The 14,921-nt window shown below is 50.8% G+C and overlaps 1 protein-coding gene across 2 annotated transcripts in view; it reads left to right on the plus strand.

Annotated features, from left to right (window-relative positions):
* COL4A2 (collagen type IV alpha 2 chain) overlaps nt 1-14,921 on the plus strand; it is a 173,695-nt gene that overhangs the window by 86,866 nt on the left and 71,908 nt on the right. For both annotated transcript variants that reach the window (XM_047852721.1, XM_047852712.1), the window contains exon 5: nt 14,783-14,917. In XM_047852721.1, coding sequence (XP_047708677.1) covers nt 14,783-14,917 — 135 coding nt within the window. The remainder of the gene's footprint in view (nt 1-14,782; nt 14,918-14,921) is intronic.

Consider the following 14,921-nt stretch of genomic DNA (forward strand, 5'->3'; position numbering starts at 1 on the left):
GGTCATGTTCTTACAGTCCGTGAGTTCAAGCCCTGCATCAGACTCTGTGCTGACAGCTCAGAGCCTGGAGCCTGCTTCAGATTCTGGGTCTCCCTCTCTCTCTGCCCCTCCCCTGCTCATGCTCTCTCTGTGTGTCTCAAAAATAAATGAATGTTAAAATTTAAACAAAAAGAGAGAGGAGACTTAAAGTTAGCAGATGTTCATGCCAATCGGTGTGTCCCTTGGAGACCTTCCCAGGAGCAAGCAGGTGCCAGCTTGTGGTCCTGGGCATGGAAGGGTGAGCAGAAAAGCCACTAAAGAAATGGAAGCCCGTTCTTGATGGGAAATCATTTTCCAGTGAATCACTATCAGAGGGAAAAGCCATGCCAGCCTCTGCCTCCTGAATTCCTTCCTGGCGCATCAGATGGAGGTGTCCCAGAAAGCGCTGTTTTGCTTGACAAGGAGGAATCTTGTGGCTCAAAGAAATCACTGCCGAACTGAGCGGCCGTTGCCCATAAATCCCCGATGGGAAGCAGATAGTGAGTGTCATTCATAACCAGCAGCGCGTCTAAATCAGAGAAACGCATGAGAGGCTGCACCAGTGAGGACGTGGCCTCCTTCGTCCGTGCACAAGTAGGAACGAGGGTCGACGTCTCGTGGTCCATATCTCCTGTTTGCTCGTGTGTTCTTCTTTCTGTATTTTCTGCGGATGTTCTTCTTCCCCTCCGCTGCGTTTAGGATTGGAATCCACTGGAGGGTCAGCAACCCAGACTGGCGGAGAGGAAACCCCTAACCTTCACGGTGTTACCCCGACCTGTGGCCCACCACGTGCAGAACAGGACCAACCGACAAGGCCGTGACCGTGACGGACAACAACACGGCCACATGCAGCACAGAAGGGAACATCTTCCCAAGACTGAAGGGCAGGGCTTTCTGGGGGGAAGCTCGCAAGGATGCTGGGCTCCAGCCGTGTGATGGATGAACTCTGCCATGTTTTTTCCAGCTCCCACAGACAGCAGGAACCATGCGTGCCGATCGGCCAGCCTCCAGGTCTGTGTTCCGAGCCTTCCCGTCGCGGCTCCCTGTCTTTTCGGTGAGCCGTGTGCATCTTGTCTCGGGCCACACGGTCTTCGAAGGAGCACATCAGCAGTGAGCATGTGCCTTGGAGGGGTGGCTGTGTGGCGTGGTCGCCTCCCATTTTGTGGATGAAAATTGCTATTTCTCTTCCCGGCAAATGGCTTTGAGAAGAACGAGCATTCTGGAGGTTGTTTCTGCCCCTGTCAGGAGGACAGCACATAGCTGAGTCACTTCTCTGGAATGGGTGTTAATGTCATTTGGTTTCCTCCCGCCCAGGACCCCGGGTTTCATGTCTGTACAAATGAGCCATCCATTATCTTTCCACCAGACTGAAAAAAGATCAATTTCTCGTGGTTTGTTGTTCTTTTTTTAATTGCGGATGTGTGTTCAGTGTTGATCCAAATAGCCACTCTAGACCGGGGAGTCTTCGGAGGGAAGTCCAGGATGTCCAGATAGCCATCTGCTGTGTCAGACACGACTGTGCTTGCCAGCCCTTTGTTAGCGGGATTTAACCCTGATGGCGGACACGGACCTTCAGCTCACACATCCACTCTGTGGCCGAGGACAGTCGCCGTCATCACGTGCCTCTGCTCAGCAGTTCCAGAATCTCCACCAGTGCACGAGATGTTATTATTTTTTAATGTTTTAATGTTTATTTATTTCTGAGAGAGAGAGAGAGAGAGAGTGCAAGCAGGAGAGGGGCAGAGAGAGAGGAGACACAGACTCCGAAGCAGGCTCCGGGCTCCGAGCTGTCAGCACGGAGCCCGACGCAGGGCTCGAACCTAAAAACCGTGAGATCGTGACCTGAGCCGAAGTCAGATGCTTAACCGACTGAGCCACCCAGGGGCCCCTAGATGTCATTATTGATAATATCTTTGCAACAAATACTCTGTGGAACCGTTTCCAAAATGTTAGACACTTTTAAAGATGTAAATAAGGAGACTGAACTTTGATCTGGTTTCACTATCTGCCACGTAACCTCCCCCAGCACCAAACTTCAAGGGTAACGTGGAGTGTGCAAAATTAATGAACTAGAATATGGCCGGCCGCTCACCACGACCTGGCCACGTTACCGGGTCCAGACCACTTGGGCCCCAAGTTAGGCTATGTCCTTCTCTAGGAGTTGTTCCCAAGCTTACAATTCCACATGTCCATAAGTAAATCTATGTTTAGATGTCCTAATGTGCTTCTGACATCCTGGGGGTTCTTTGAGCTCTCTGCACAAATCTGTAACTCGGTCATTGGTGGACCACCAGCATCTGCCCCTGCTGGGACAGCCCCACACGGCTGGGGACTGTGGACGCCCTGCACTCCCGATGCAGACGATCCGGGCCCCTGCCAGCGTCTTCTACACGCCTCTTATGGGGGTTCCTTCTACGCCTGCTCTTGGAAACAGCTCCCATTCTCTGTCCCGTAACATCTCTGCCACATCCAATTAGAAGCCACTTTCACACTTTTTTACTGTGTTCCCAACCAAGTAGCTGCCAGTTCTGACATGGTCTCCTCCCTCCCTCCAGGGGAGTCTCGCCTCCCCTTAGAAACGGCTCTGGTGGGGGCACCAGGGTGGCTCAGTCAGTTAAGCGTCTGACTCCTGAGCTCGGCTCAGGTCATGATCTCACAGTTCACCGGTTTGAGCCCAACGTCAGGCTCTGTGCTGATGGTGTGGAGCCTGCTTGGGATTCTCTCTCTCTCTCTCTCTCTCTCTCTCTCTCTCTCTCAAATAAACATTTTTAAAAACCTTAAAACAAGAAAAATAAATGGCACTGGCAGTACGTGGCCCTGTTTCCTGTCTCGGGCTCTGCTTTGTCCCGACGGGCCTCTCCCCGAGGAACTTATTCTTGCCAGAGGTGATTTTCCAGCAAGTTCCGTGTATCTGAAAACTTACTCTCACAGATCCAGCGTACCCTTTGTTCAGGAAATACTTAGCGATCCAATCTTCTTACCATAAAAACCTCCTCAACCGTTGAGAAATCTGCTAACATGGTCTTCCCCCAACAGCGAGTATGCATGGGTGCCAAAGAGAGCGCAGTCATGGGATGCGTCCAGCTGCCCCCCTTCCTGTGTCCTGATGTCTCAGCCTGCAGCCCCCGCACCTCCCCGCATACCTCTTGACCAGAGTTGCTAAAAAGTAACAGAAGTGACTTGGAGTTTCACCTTCTCTTTCTGCCCCGGTCACTTTCTAGCAGGAGGCGGATTAATGAGCTGTGAAATGGCAGCAATTGAGCAGCGTTGGGTTAAAGCAGAGAAGCAGGTTCTCAGATAATCTCCCAGGGAGGTGACTGGCTCTGTTCTGTTGGGTCTTCTCGAACCCCAGGCGTACATCTGTTTGGCTTTGTCACTTTGCCCATTGCTTTTGGCTTTGTTGTAGCCTCGTGAAGATCAGTGAAACAGATGATTCAGGGTCCCAAGTCATGTCCGTTACTCAAGGGGCGTTCGTAGGTGCCTCGACATTGCCTTCTGGGCACGTCCCACAAAGCTGGGCACGAATCCGTCCTCGGAGCCAATATGGGAACAGCACCTGCCCCGTAGAGGTGCCGTGGGGATTAAATCCGTTTGCTGGTGGAAAGTTTTCCGCACCGTGAACGCTCCACTCTAGAAATGTTGGTTGCACTTATTACTTTGCTGTCTCCCGGAACTCTGCACTGGGTCTGGGTCTAACGGGTCCTCCGCTATTTCTGTGTACTTAGAACACATTCCTTTGGGCAAGTCAAAAGGGAAGGGAAGTACAAGATAATTAATTACTGTTAGTTCAAGTGCCCCGTGAAGAGAAAATCGGAATTTGATACGCTCTTTCGACACCGTTGGAATTCTGCCGTGAACATTTTCATCAGAATTTTCCCCCTGGGAGCTTAGCTCCCCGTGACAACTGAGGGGCCTGCCCTCTGTCCCACGGAAGGGGGTCATCGTCACCCAGAACAGTCCCAAAATCTTGGACGCGACAAACCTGAAGTCTGAAGTGGGGCGGGGTCTCACTCCCAAAAGCGCGACTGACTGCCACCTAGTGCCAGCCGCGGGAACTGCACCGCGTTCCTCTGACAGGCAGTGTAGGAGGAGGCAGTGAGAAGGTGTCTTCTGTTGATACAGAGTGAAATTTTTATTCTAAAAAGAAACATTCAGCTAGTGTCGAAAAGCTTCCTTTTATAGCTTTTCCCAGACCCCCGTTGGGAAACACCCCTTTTGTCCGTAACCTCTGCTCCTCCTGAGTTACGGTGGTTGTGCAGAATGGTTCCAGCGTGTTCCGTTTATCGCTAACAGTTGTCCTCAAAACAGCGTGGTTCAAAGATTACCAGAAGTAAATCCCTGGGGGCGGGAGTCCTGGCATTCCAAAACCCTGGCCTGGTTTCCTAGGTCTTGATTTCGGCGGCTGATCTTTCTTTATCTGATCGCACACAGTTTTGATAAGGCCGGCATCCCTCCCCATGAGTCTGGGTGCTCTGCCTTCGTGATCCACGCTGACGCCTGAAAAGCCCTCTCCCCAACAGTGCAGAACCAGATTACCTGCCCGGCCGGTAGTCAGTAATTCCGCGGGCTGGAGCAGAGTGAGGGAGGGATCTAAGGCTGTAGGTGACACACTTTGGCATACTGGGGGACAGAACCAGAGGGCGATAGCCCCCCACAGTCTTACGCACTGGCACTGTGCTTCAAAAGTGCCCCAGAAACCATGAACTCGTTATAATGGTCGTAAAAGTGGTCTACAAGCAGAAAGCCTTTTCCCAACACCTGTAGGTAAGGGACGTTGGTGTTGGGAACGTCCGTCAGGCCACTTGGCGGGGAGCGTCCCACGTCACCCCGCACTCAGGAGCCCTGAGGCCTACGCAAGTGACAAACCACCACCTTCAGGGCTTAACCAGCCTTCTAGGGTAGGACAGTGCACACAGTGATGCTTCCTGTGACCACGGGGAACCTCCATCAGCCCTGACTTGCTCCGAGCCAAGCTGCTTTTCCGCAGCTGGATCTGAACTTAAATGCATAGCTGCATCCGTTGTTTGAACTCATCACTTCCACCTTCTCACAAAATGCGCATAAAACATGGTTACTGCTCTTAAAACTTCTAATGACTTACTTTGGGGTACATTAGCCAGGTTTTCTTTGTAAAGGTGAGGGATGTCCCATTTTGTTAAAGGGAGTGAAATCATTATCCTCAGAAAACAAAATGTTGCAAGGGATCAAGAGAACGGCCCCAAACTACATAGCGTTCTGGGAAACAGTCTGCTCTTGGGCTCTGTGGAGACCGGCTCCCTTTGAAATGAGTGGTGGGGGTTTCAGGTCCTCCCAAGGGGACCCCGGGAGTCTCCAAAGACTGGATATAGGAGCATCATCAGACCCAAAGCAACCAGAGTGAACCAGTATGGCCCCTGCTGGAGTTTTTTCAATCACTGGAATAAGGTCACTGACCCTCGGGAGTTTTCTTCTTTAACTCTGGGAAGCAAAAACATTGTAAATGCTGAAAATATGGAAAGTTCCATCCTGACGCATTTTGCTGGGCTACAGTTCCTGTCCACCTTGGGGAGGGTCACACAGTCCTCTGTGCAGGGGAGTGAGGAAGCAGTCCTTGGGTTGTAAAGTGAGAGGAGGTCTTAACATTCACTTGACGAACACAAGCATACAGGCCCCTAGAGTCAGTGGAGGGGGTCATCCTGACCATGGCAGGGACACCTGGAGCGTCATCAGAAGGACATCATGAGGTGCTCTCGGGCGGAGGGCCAGCAGAACTGTGGGTTAAGACCTCCACCTCCCTGGGCTGTCCCCTCACCTGTCCTGTGTGAGAATTATATTTGTCCTCTGACTCCCAAACCTGACTTTGCATCTGAGTTGCTTGGGGACCTTGTTAAAAATACGGATTTCCAGGGGCACCTGGGTGGTTCAGTGAGTTAAGCATCCGACTTCAGCCCAGGTCACGATCTCATGGTTTGTGGGTTCGAGCCCCACTTCGGACTCTGTGCTGACAGTTCGGAGCCTGGAGCCTGCTTCTGATTCTGTGTCTCCCTCTCTCTCTCTCTGCCTCTCCCCTGCTCGTGTGCATGCTCTCTCTCTCTCTCAAGAATAAATATTTTAAAAAATCAATATAATGCCAATCTCGAGAATAGTTTTCTTTCAGGTGACTGTGTTTAGTCTAAAAGCAAGCTAGATACAACTGTTGGTCCTGCTCCTGGTCCATGCCACCAACATCCAAAAGGCATTCCACACTCCTGCCGGCCAGTCGATGACCTCAACAGGGGAGCCAGCATCGGGAGGCCCCACACACGGGTGTCTTCTGCGGCTCCCCTGTGTGCAGGCATCGCCCCCAGGGCTTGTTTGCCAGTCACGGGGCCGTGAGAGAAACGCACAGGGCCTGCCATGAGTCACGTCACACTCGAGCGTGGCCTAGGAGTATGATCTAAGGAGACCGGCAGAGCCTTGGCACGTGGAAATGAATGGTCTCTACTGAGGCCGTACACGTAGACGGCTGTTTTAGTTACCTGCGGTTGCCTGATTTGGTAACTCCAAAATCGCCTCGTATTCTGGTTGTCACTTTCTGATACCTAAGTATAGCCAGGAGCCCTTGTATCACTCATAAGGACACGAAGGCCATTTGCTGCGGTTACTCTGGGCACTAATACTGTTTTCCATGTAGTCAGAGCTCAGTTAGAGCATTTCCTGCCTACAGGACACCTGTGGTCCCAGAATCTGCTCTTCCAGCCCATTCTTGGCTGCCTTCTGGGCTCCCTGAGGCCCTCAGTTCATCCACATCCAACTCCGTGTCTTCTTGGGGGCCAGGAGGCTTGAGAAACCAAGTCGGTGTGTTAGGCAAGCAGTCGCGTTCGGGCAAACGAAATGTGTTTATTGCCGAAAGCAGGGGAAGGCTTTCCCAGAAGTTCGGCTTTTCTGACATATGCCAGGCAGCGTCACATCCAGACTGTAAAAAGCGTGGCCTCACATTGGGGTAAAAGCCATCGAGTGGGACGGCCCATGTGCTGCCTATTTTTAGAAGAAGGAGCAGAGTTTGCAGACGTCCTGCTCCTGTGGGTGGGGACCGGGAGATGACCCATTTCTCCTCTGCTGTAAAATGTGACTCATTTCAGGTAAAACTGTACAGCAGCATCTTACGAGTAGAGGTGATGCCTCTGGTGTGTTCTTTCTGAAGACTGTGCATCGTGGAGGCCAGGACCGCCTGGCCTTCTCTTTGCCTGACCCACTTCCAGTCCAGCCACTCGGCGGGCTGAGTGCGGACGGCCCTCCTTGCTGTCCACATCACGTACCACAGACCAGATTCCGGACTGGACTCCAGACCAGCCCTTAGTTTCTGCAGTTTGGGGTGTTTTTTTTTTTTTCATCTCCCTGGCAGACATTTTTTAAAAACATTTGGCTAAGTGTTTTTTTACTAAGGCGTTTTAAAAGTGTCCCCTCTTCCCTCTTCCTTTCCGAAATATTAGTGACCTTATAAATTCATTCGTAAGAATGTTCCACAAGGACTTAGTCGTATCCAACAAGCCCATGAGCTTCAGGCTTCTCTTCTTTTTTTTTTTCTTTTTCTTTTTTTTTAACATTTATTTATTTTTGAAAGAGACAGAGCATGAGTGGGGGAGGGGCAGAGAGAGAGGGAAACACAGAATTCGAAGCAGCTCCAGGCTCCCAGCACAGAGCCCAATGCAGGGCTCAAACCCACAGACCATGAGATCATGACCTGAGCCAAAGTCGGACACTTAACCGACTGAGCCACCCAGACGCCCCTTAACTTTTTCATGTTTATTATTTTTAAGAGAGAGAGACAGAGCGTGAGCAAGGGAGGGGGAGAGGGAGAGGAGACACAGAATCCAAAGCAGGCTCCAGGCTCCGAGCCGTCCACACAGAGCCTGATGTGGGGCTCAAACTCATGAACCCGGAGATCATGAGCTGGGCTGAAATCGGACGCTCAACTGACTGAGCCACCCAGGCGCCCCCAGACTTGTCTTCTTAATGTGTGTCTTTACCAGACTCTTCTCTTCATTGGTATTTAGGTTAATTTTGTCGAGGTAATGTTTTGCATGCAATTTAGTGGATACTGACAGTCGTGTACAGGTACATGTAATTGTGAAGGAAGACACGTCCATGACCCCCAAAAGTCTCAGTCTCTTCTCCTCCACCCCCGGCCTCCACTGCTCTGTTTCCTGTGCCTAGTTTGGCTTTCTCTGAATGTCGTAAGTCAGATATCAGCATAGCATCCTACCAGCGGGATGGGTGGGATGAGCTTCCCTCACCATGACGCCCCGAGATCCGTCCTCCATGTCGCACACATCAGGTCATTTCCCCCCTCGTGTTGCTAAGTGGTTTTCCATTTTACGAACGTACCAGTTCCTACACTCATCAGCCGCTGGACAAACAGGGTTTCAGCTGAAATAAACCAAACCGCTATGAACGTTTACCTACAGGTCTTACGGTAAGTGGATGTTTAACTTTATAAGAAACTGCCACACTTTCCCAGAGAGGCTGCCCATTCCGCATCACACCGGCAGCCTCCCCGGCATGGTCCTGGCACGCCGTCCTGCCGGGTGACCCACCCCTGGGGGGCTGTCCTGACCGTAGCCCTTCCTGGTGGCAGCAGTGTGGACTGGCTTCCCTCTGGTCGTCTTCTCTGAGGAAGAGTGGGTTCAGATCTCATATCGAGTGTCTCTGTCCTCGATTTCTGGGTGTTCTGTCTGTACTCTGGACAAAAGTCACGTATCAGACATATGTGTTCTGGAAATATGCCCCCCCATCTGTAGCTGCTCTTTATTTCTTGATGGTGCCTTTAAGATCAAGCCTTCTGGTGTTTTCAACATTTTTCTTTTATGGTTCATGATCTCTGGGGTGCGTCTAAGAAACGGTTGCCTAATGCAAAGTCGCTAAGACTCTTCCCTGTGTGCTTTCCTTCAGAAAGTTAGAGTTTTAGCTCCTACACTCGGGTCTGTGACCCTTTTTGACCACACATGTGTACGTGGAGCCAGATGAGGGTCACGGTTTATTTCCTTACATGTGGATGTATTTGCTTTGCATAGATGCTGGTGCTGTGGTCAGTGCCAAATAATTTTGGAGAGCAGGACTTCCAAGGCCAGTATAGTTCTACCTCATATAGGTGGAATCCGTGATTTGGAATGGTAGCTGGGGCAGGGCTGGTGTTCTGTTACACCAAAGAAGCCATAGACAAAGGGTGGCGGACCGACCACGGGCTCTGTCTCGAGTGGATCAGGCGGCTGCTCGTTACTGCTGATTGTTATCGTACAGGTTCTGTCCTGTTCCGATGCCTCCACGTTATCATGAGCTCAGAAAATGGTACAGACTCACCCGGCCAGGGCCATCAAAAAACTCGTGGGGCGCCTGGGTGGCGCAGTCAGTTAAGCGTCCGACTTCAGCCAGGTCACGATCTCGCGGTCCGTGAGTTCGAGCCCCGCGTCAGGCTCTGGGCTGATGGCTCAGAGCCTGGAGCCTGTTTCCGACTCTGTGTCTCCCTCTCTCTCTGCCCCTTCCCCGTTCATGCTCTGTCTCTCTCTGTCCCAAAAATAAATAAACATTGAAAAAAAAAATTTTTTTTTTAATTAAAAAAATAAAAAAAAAAAAAAAACTCGCTCACCCTAAGAACGGCGGCAAAGTCTGAGTTGTAGCTGAAGGAATTGTTTTCTCGGATCCTAAAAGGTAGCCCTGCCCAGCTTCTGGGCCATTTGACGTATTTTCTAATGAGCTGGGACCTGGGCTGGAATCCCCAGAGGGTCACCGAGAAGGGCAGCATCGGAAAGGCCGGGAAGGCCTGGAACGCACCGCCAGCAGCCGAGGAAGGGAGGGGCCCCCCAGGGGACGGGAGAGGATATGGGGTGTCTGCTGGGGCCCACTGCCCATAAAAGGCAAGACAGGAAGAGTCAACTTCAGAAAGAGAAGGGATTTCCTACTATTCACATGTTGGCCAGTAAGTGAAAAGCTTATTCTTATTCGAGCAGGAAAATACTGTACTGTAAATTAAAAATCCTGATGTGCAGTGAAGCAGGGTTTTATCCTTGGAAACATTTCTCTTTATCCTTCTCTGATAAAGGAAGCTATTTTTTTTTTTTTACCTTCCTCCCCACAGAGAGCTGTAAGGTTAACAAGCTGCGGATGGAAACAGGCACCCCCTTGGGGCCGCGTGTGAGGCCACGCTTCTCGGGCCCCACTTCATGATCAGCGCCCCACCTTCGCGTCCGCGTCCGCAGGCCCGGAGTCACCCCCGCGTGCACATAGCTGATTATATTCTGCCCTGTTCTCAGAAGTGAAAATTCCAAGTTCAGGAAAGCTTAGTAAGAGTCTCAGGCCTTAAAGTGCATTCTGGCCGCAGCCGCGGTATTTGAGCAATGTGTATTCAAGTCTGGACGCATTCTATCCACCTTTTCAGACTTCAGCTTCCACCGCCGACCCTGGATCCCACACGGGCTCCAGGAGTGATTTCAAGAAGGAGACATGATGAGCAACCTTCCGTCCTCACAGGGAGCAAAGTTGGTTCTGGCCTGTTGCAGATCCCACTGAAGCCTAAGACCCAGAAAAGTTCATTAGAAATAGTACTTAACAAATGTAAATATTAGATCTTCCTCTGCCTCATGCAGTAAACACTCATCTGTTCTTCTAAGACCCGACTTCATTTTTTATTAAATGAGATTTTTATTAAAAGATACCTGCTTCTGTAAGAACGTCACAGGGGGAGGGTTGTTGAGCAGTAAGCCTCCCGGGCTACTGTACAAAGAAACCCCCGGGGAGGGTGGTCACTGAAGCTCCAGGAGGGTCCGGGCCAAGCCTGGGACTCCGCATTTCTCTCACGCTCCCAGATGGAGCTGGTTCATGTCGAGGACCTCACTCAGAGCAGCAATGATGTAATGGAACACGGAAGCTTCAGAACCGGCCCACTCCCCGACCCAACTTCACGATACTGGGCTCCTTCCAGAGCCCCCGCTGTCTCCTCTCAAGTGGGGGTGACAGTTGTCATGTGTTTGGCATGGGGGTAAAATAAGATAAACCTTTTTTTCAAACCAAGACGGGGGCGCCTGGGCGGCTCAGTCAGTTGAGCGTCAGACTTCAGCTCAGCTCATGATCTCCTGCTTCGTGAGTTCGAGCCCCATGTCGGGCTCACGGCTGTTGGTGCAGAGCCCGCTTCAGATCCTCTGTCCCCCTCTCTCTGTCCCACCCCGTCTTGCACTCTCTCAAAAATAGAAACGTTTTTAAAGACTTTTAAAAATAAAACCTATAACAGGCACTTCATCCCAGAAGATACGCGATTTAATGATGCTTTTTCCTTTGTCCTGTCTCCCAGCGAGTAACACGTAGATCTGAATCAGATCGCCTGGCGGGACGGGGGTCACAGCACATGGTCCCTCCACTCCTTTCACAGCGTCTGCTGGCTTTTAAGAAATGTTTCTCAGGAATGCTTTTGTCAAGTGCACCGCAAGACTCTCAGGAGCCCTTGAGGTTTATGCAGAGACATTCAAACTAGACGTCTCCTTCTGGGGTAATTTTTATTTTTAACGTCACTTAGAACAAAAGGAAGGGAAGAGATGGAAATAGGTTTTCCGACCGTGACTTTCCCACTAAGGGTGGAAGTTGGTGATAATTAGCACAGAGGAAGCTCCTTTTCATTAGCTGATCATTCCAACTGCTCTTGACAGACACACTGGATGCCCTGGCCGGCAGGATATCCTCGGGGAAATCTCAGGCCTGATGACTAAAACATTCAGAGCAAGGTCCTTGACCTTGACGTCAATGTCCACTTCGCCTCAGCAGCACAGCGTTTGCACTGTGGGCAAGAGCGAGGGTCCAGTCCGTGGGGACGAAGGTCTGATTCAGATTTTCTCCAGACTCTTCCTGGCCCTTCCCCAGGGCAGAAGCTGGATGGAATTTGTGAAATGTCCCATCTGTCAGAAGCTCAAGATAAACTCCTCAGAATGTCACCATCCTCACACCCACCACGATGGCTAGAACTTCTAAGAAAGGGAAAAGAGCGAGTGCTAGCAAGGGTGTGGAGAAATCTGGAACCCTCACAAACTGCTGCTGGGAATGGACGTGATGCAGCCACTGTGGGAAGCAGTCTGGCAGTTCCTGAAAAAGTTAGACAATTGCCAGAAGGCACAGCCATTCCGTTCCGAAGTCTGCACCCAGAAGAATCGAAAACAGGCACTCACACAGGTAATTGTACGTGCACGAACCACAGTGGCCCTAAGGTGGGAACCCCGTAAATGCCCGTGAATGGATGAAATGGACAAATTGTGGTCTCTCCATACAATGAGTATGATTCAGCCGTGGAAGTGAATGGGGAACTGCAGGTGCTACCCCATGGGAGAACCTCAGAAATTCTATGGTAAGTGGAAGAAGCCAGGCACAAAAGGTCACGTATCATACATATGACTCCATATATGTGAAATACCCAGAATGGATAGATCCCATAGACACGGAGAGCAAACAGCAAATGTAGGGGCAGTGAGGAGTGTCTGCTCAGTGGGTACGGGGTTTCCGTTTGGAGTGATGGGAATGTTCTAGACCTAGATAGAACTGGTGGGTAGAGAACACTGTGAATGTGCTAGAAGCCCCTTTAAAGGGTCTGTGTTATGTTATGGGAATTTCACAGTGATAGCACGCCTCAGAAGAGGAAAGGCTCATTCCAAAAGCCAGACTTCCCATCCAAGAAACAAAGGCTGAAAAGAAGTTTACTGACAATGGCAGGAAAGTGAGTACATGATGTCGCTATCACTTTTCCCATCAAAGGGAACCAAGGAGAGGTTACTGAAGGCACGACAAGAATGTGGTTTTTCATCATGAAGACACACATGTTCTGCTGTGGTTAACAGTAGGTGCTGCTCCTAGTTGGAGGCGTGCAGTGAGCCCCCCAGATGGGGATGAACTTTGTAGACGGTAAAAGTGACAGTGTTACTGAAGAACATTTTACGCCCAAAAGGACGCTCGCTGTGCGAGCCTCACCATGACTGGGGGCATTCGAGGGCTTGGGGCATACCGCATAATCACAAGAAGGTGGTATTCTAACAGTGCCAACGAAACAAAAACGATTACGACTGGAGAAGATCCGTAAAAATCAGAATCAAAGCACGTTTTGTCCCCACACTTCCAGCAAATGTAGCATGTGGAAGGCCCTGAGCGCTAGCCTAGGGTGAGCCTGGGGTTCGTGTGTTCATGGTCAGGGCTACCCACCTTCCAGCACAACCCTCCTCAACGAGGGGGAGACAAGAAAGTGGCGATAGCCCCCTTTTACCGCGTTGTTCAAAGACACGAAATACCCTGGCTTCACCACTGCCTGTGATGCTTGCACTCAGACGGAATATCTGGTGAGTTCCGCCTTGACCAGACCCTCCGGAACACGAGGAGGGTAGAGCAAGAAAACCCATCATCTCCAGAACTGACCTGGCCCAGAGGGAGCCCTAAGGGGGCATCCCAAAACACCCTTTGTTGGAGGAGGCAGGGGTCCCGAGCTTCGGGGCAGGTCTCATCCATCAACTCGATCTTAACCTCCATCCATATCTTCCGCCTCAGAGAAATTCTGACTGCTTCCCCCGCACCTGGGCCCCACGTCCACAGGCGTCGGCAGTGTTGGGAGGTGAGGCCCCCACACCCCCCAGCCAGGTGAATAAGCGCCCGTGGCGTGGATGGACCCCATTTTGTATACTCACCGTCTCCCAGGGAACGCCGTGCGTCTGCCCTTTGGCTGCTGGGGAAGATGCTACAGCGAACACAAGTCGTCCAAGCACCTGTTCGGTCTCCACTCCCAGCGATTTTGAGGATTCTCCCAGAAGTGGGTTGCTGGACGGAATGGCAATTCTCTGTTTAATTTTTGAGGACCCACCATCCTGTTCCAAGTCGGCCGTGCCGTTTTACGTCCCCACGCGCAGTGCCGAGGGCTCTGATTTCTCCATGTGCTCACCAGCACATCATTTTGTCTTTTTTTTTAAATAATGGCCACTCATGTCCGATGGCCACGGGCGTGGATTGTTACAGGCTTCAGACACCTTTAATGTTTCTCTGTGTGTGCATGTGGTATGTGTGTAGACGGGAGATTATCTGATCACTTAAACATCTGGGGATCACTTTGATACCTGAGTGCCATATACATTTCCATCCTGTTACAGGCATTATACTGAGTAGAGATAAAATATTGGAAATCTGTTTGGAATTTTCTTGTTAACTGAGAACACATTTTTTATTTAAAAAAAAAAAAGAAAAGCCAGGTAAGGGGTGCCTGCGTGGCTCACTCAGTTAAGCGTCCGACTTCGGCTCAGGTCACGATCTCACGGTCTGTGGGTTCGATCCCCGCGTCGGGCTCTGTGCAGACAGCTGGGAGCCGGGAGCCTGCTTCAGATTCTGTGTCTCCCTCTCTCTCTGCCCTTCCCCTGCTCACACTCTCTCTCTCTCTCTCTCTCTCTCTCTCTCAAAAATAAATAAATAAACATTAGAATTTTTTTTTAAAAGCCAAGTAAGCTGATTCTTTCATCCCAACCTAATGCCAGCATTTCACGGTAACGCGACATTAGTGATCTAGGATGATATTTTTTTCTCACATTTAACATGGTTTTTTTTCTTTTAACACTCTAGGCCTTCTTTCTTAGCCAGAAGTCACTCTGTGGCAATTGTGGCAGGAGATAGAACTGTCTACATGTGACGTTCCCTGGACATCATAGCTCTTTGAGAATGAAAAGCGTCGTTTCAAAAGCAGCACGCTGGAAAACGCTCGTCTGTTGTTATTAACCGTGATTAAACTCTGTTGTTTCTGCAGGGCCAGCCAGGGCCAGTGGGCCCCCAGGGGTACACCGGGCCCCCAGGCCTGCAGGGATTCCCAGGACTGCAGGGCCGCAAAGGTGACAAGGGCGAGAGGGGGTCACCAGGGATCACAGGACCGAAAGGAGATGTGGTAT

The sequence above is a fragment of the Prionailurus viverrinus genome, chromosome A1, assembly GCF_022837055.1.
Source record: "Prionailurus viverrinus isolate Anna chromosome A1, UM_Priviv_1.0, whole genome shotgun sequence".
Lineage (NCBI taxonomy): Eukaryota > Metazoa > Chordata > Mammalia > Carnivora > Felidae > Prionailurus > Prionailurus viverrinus.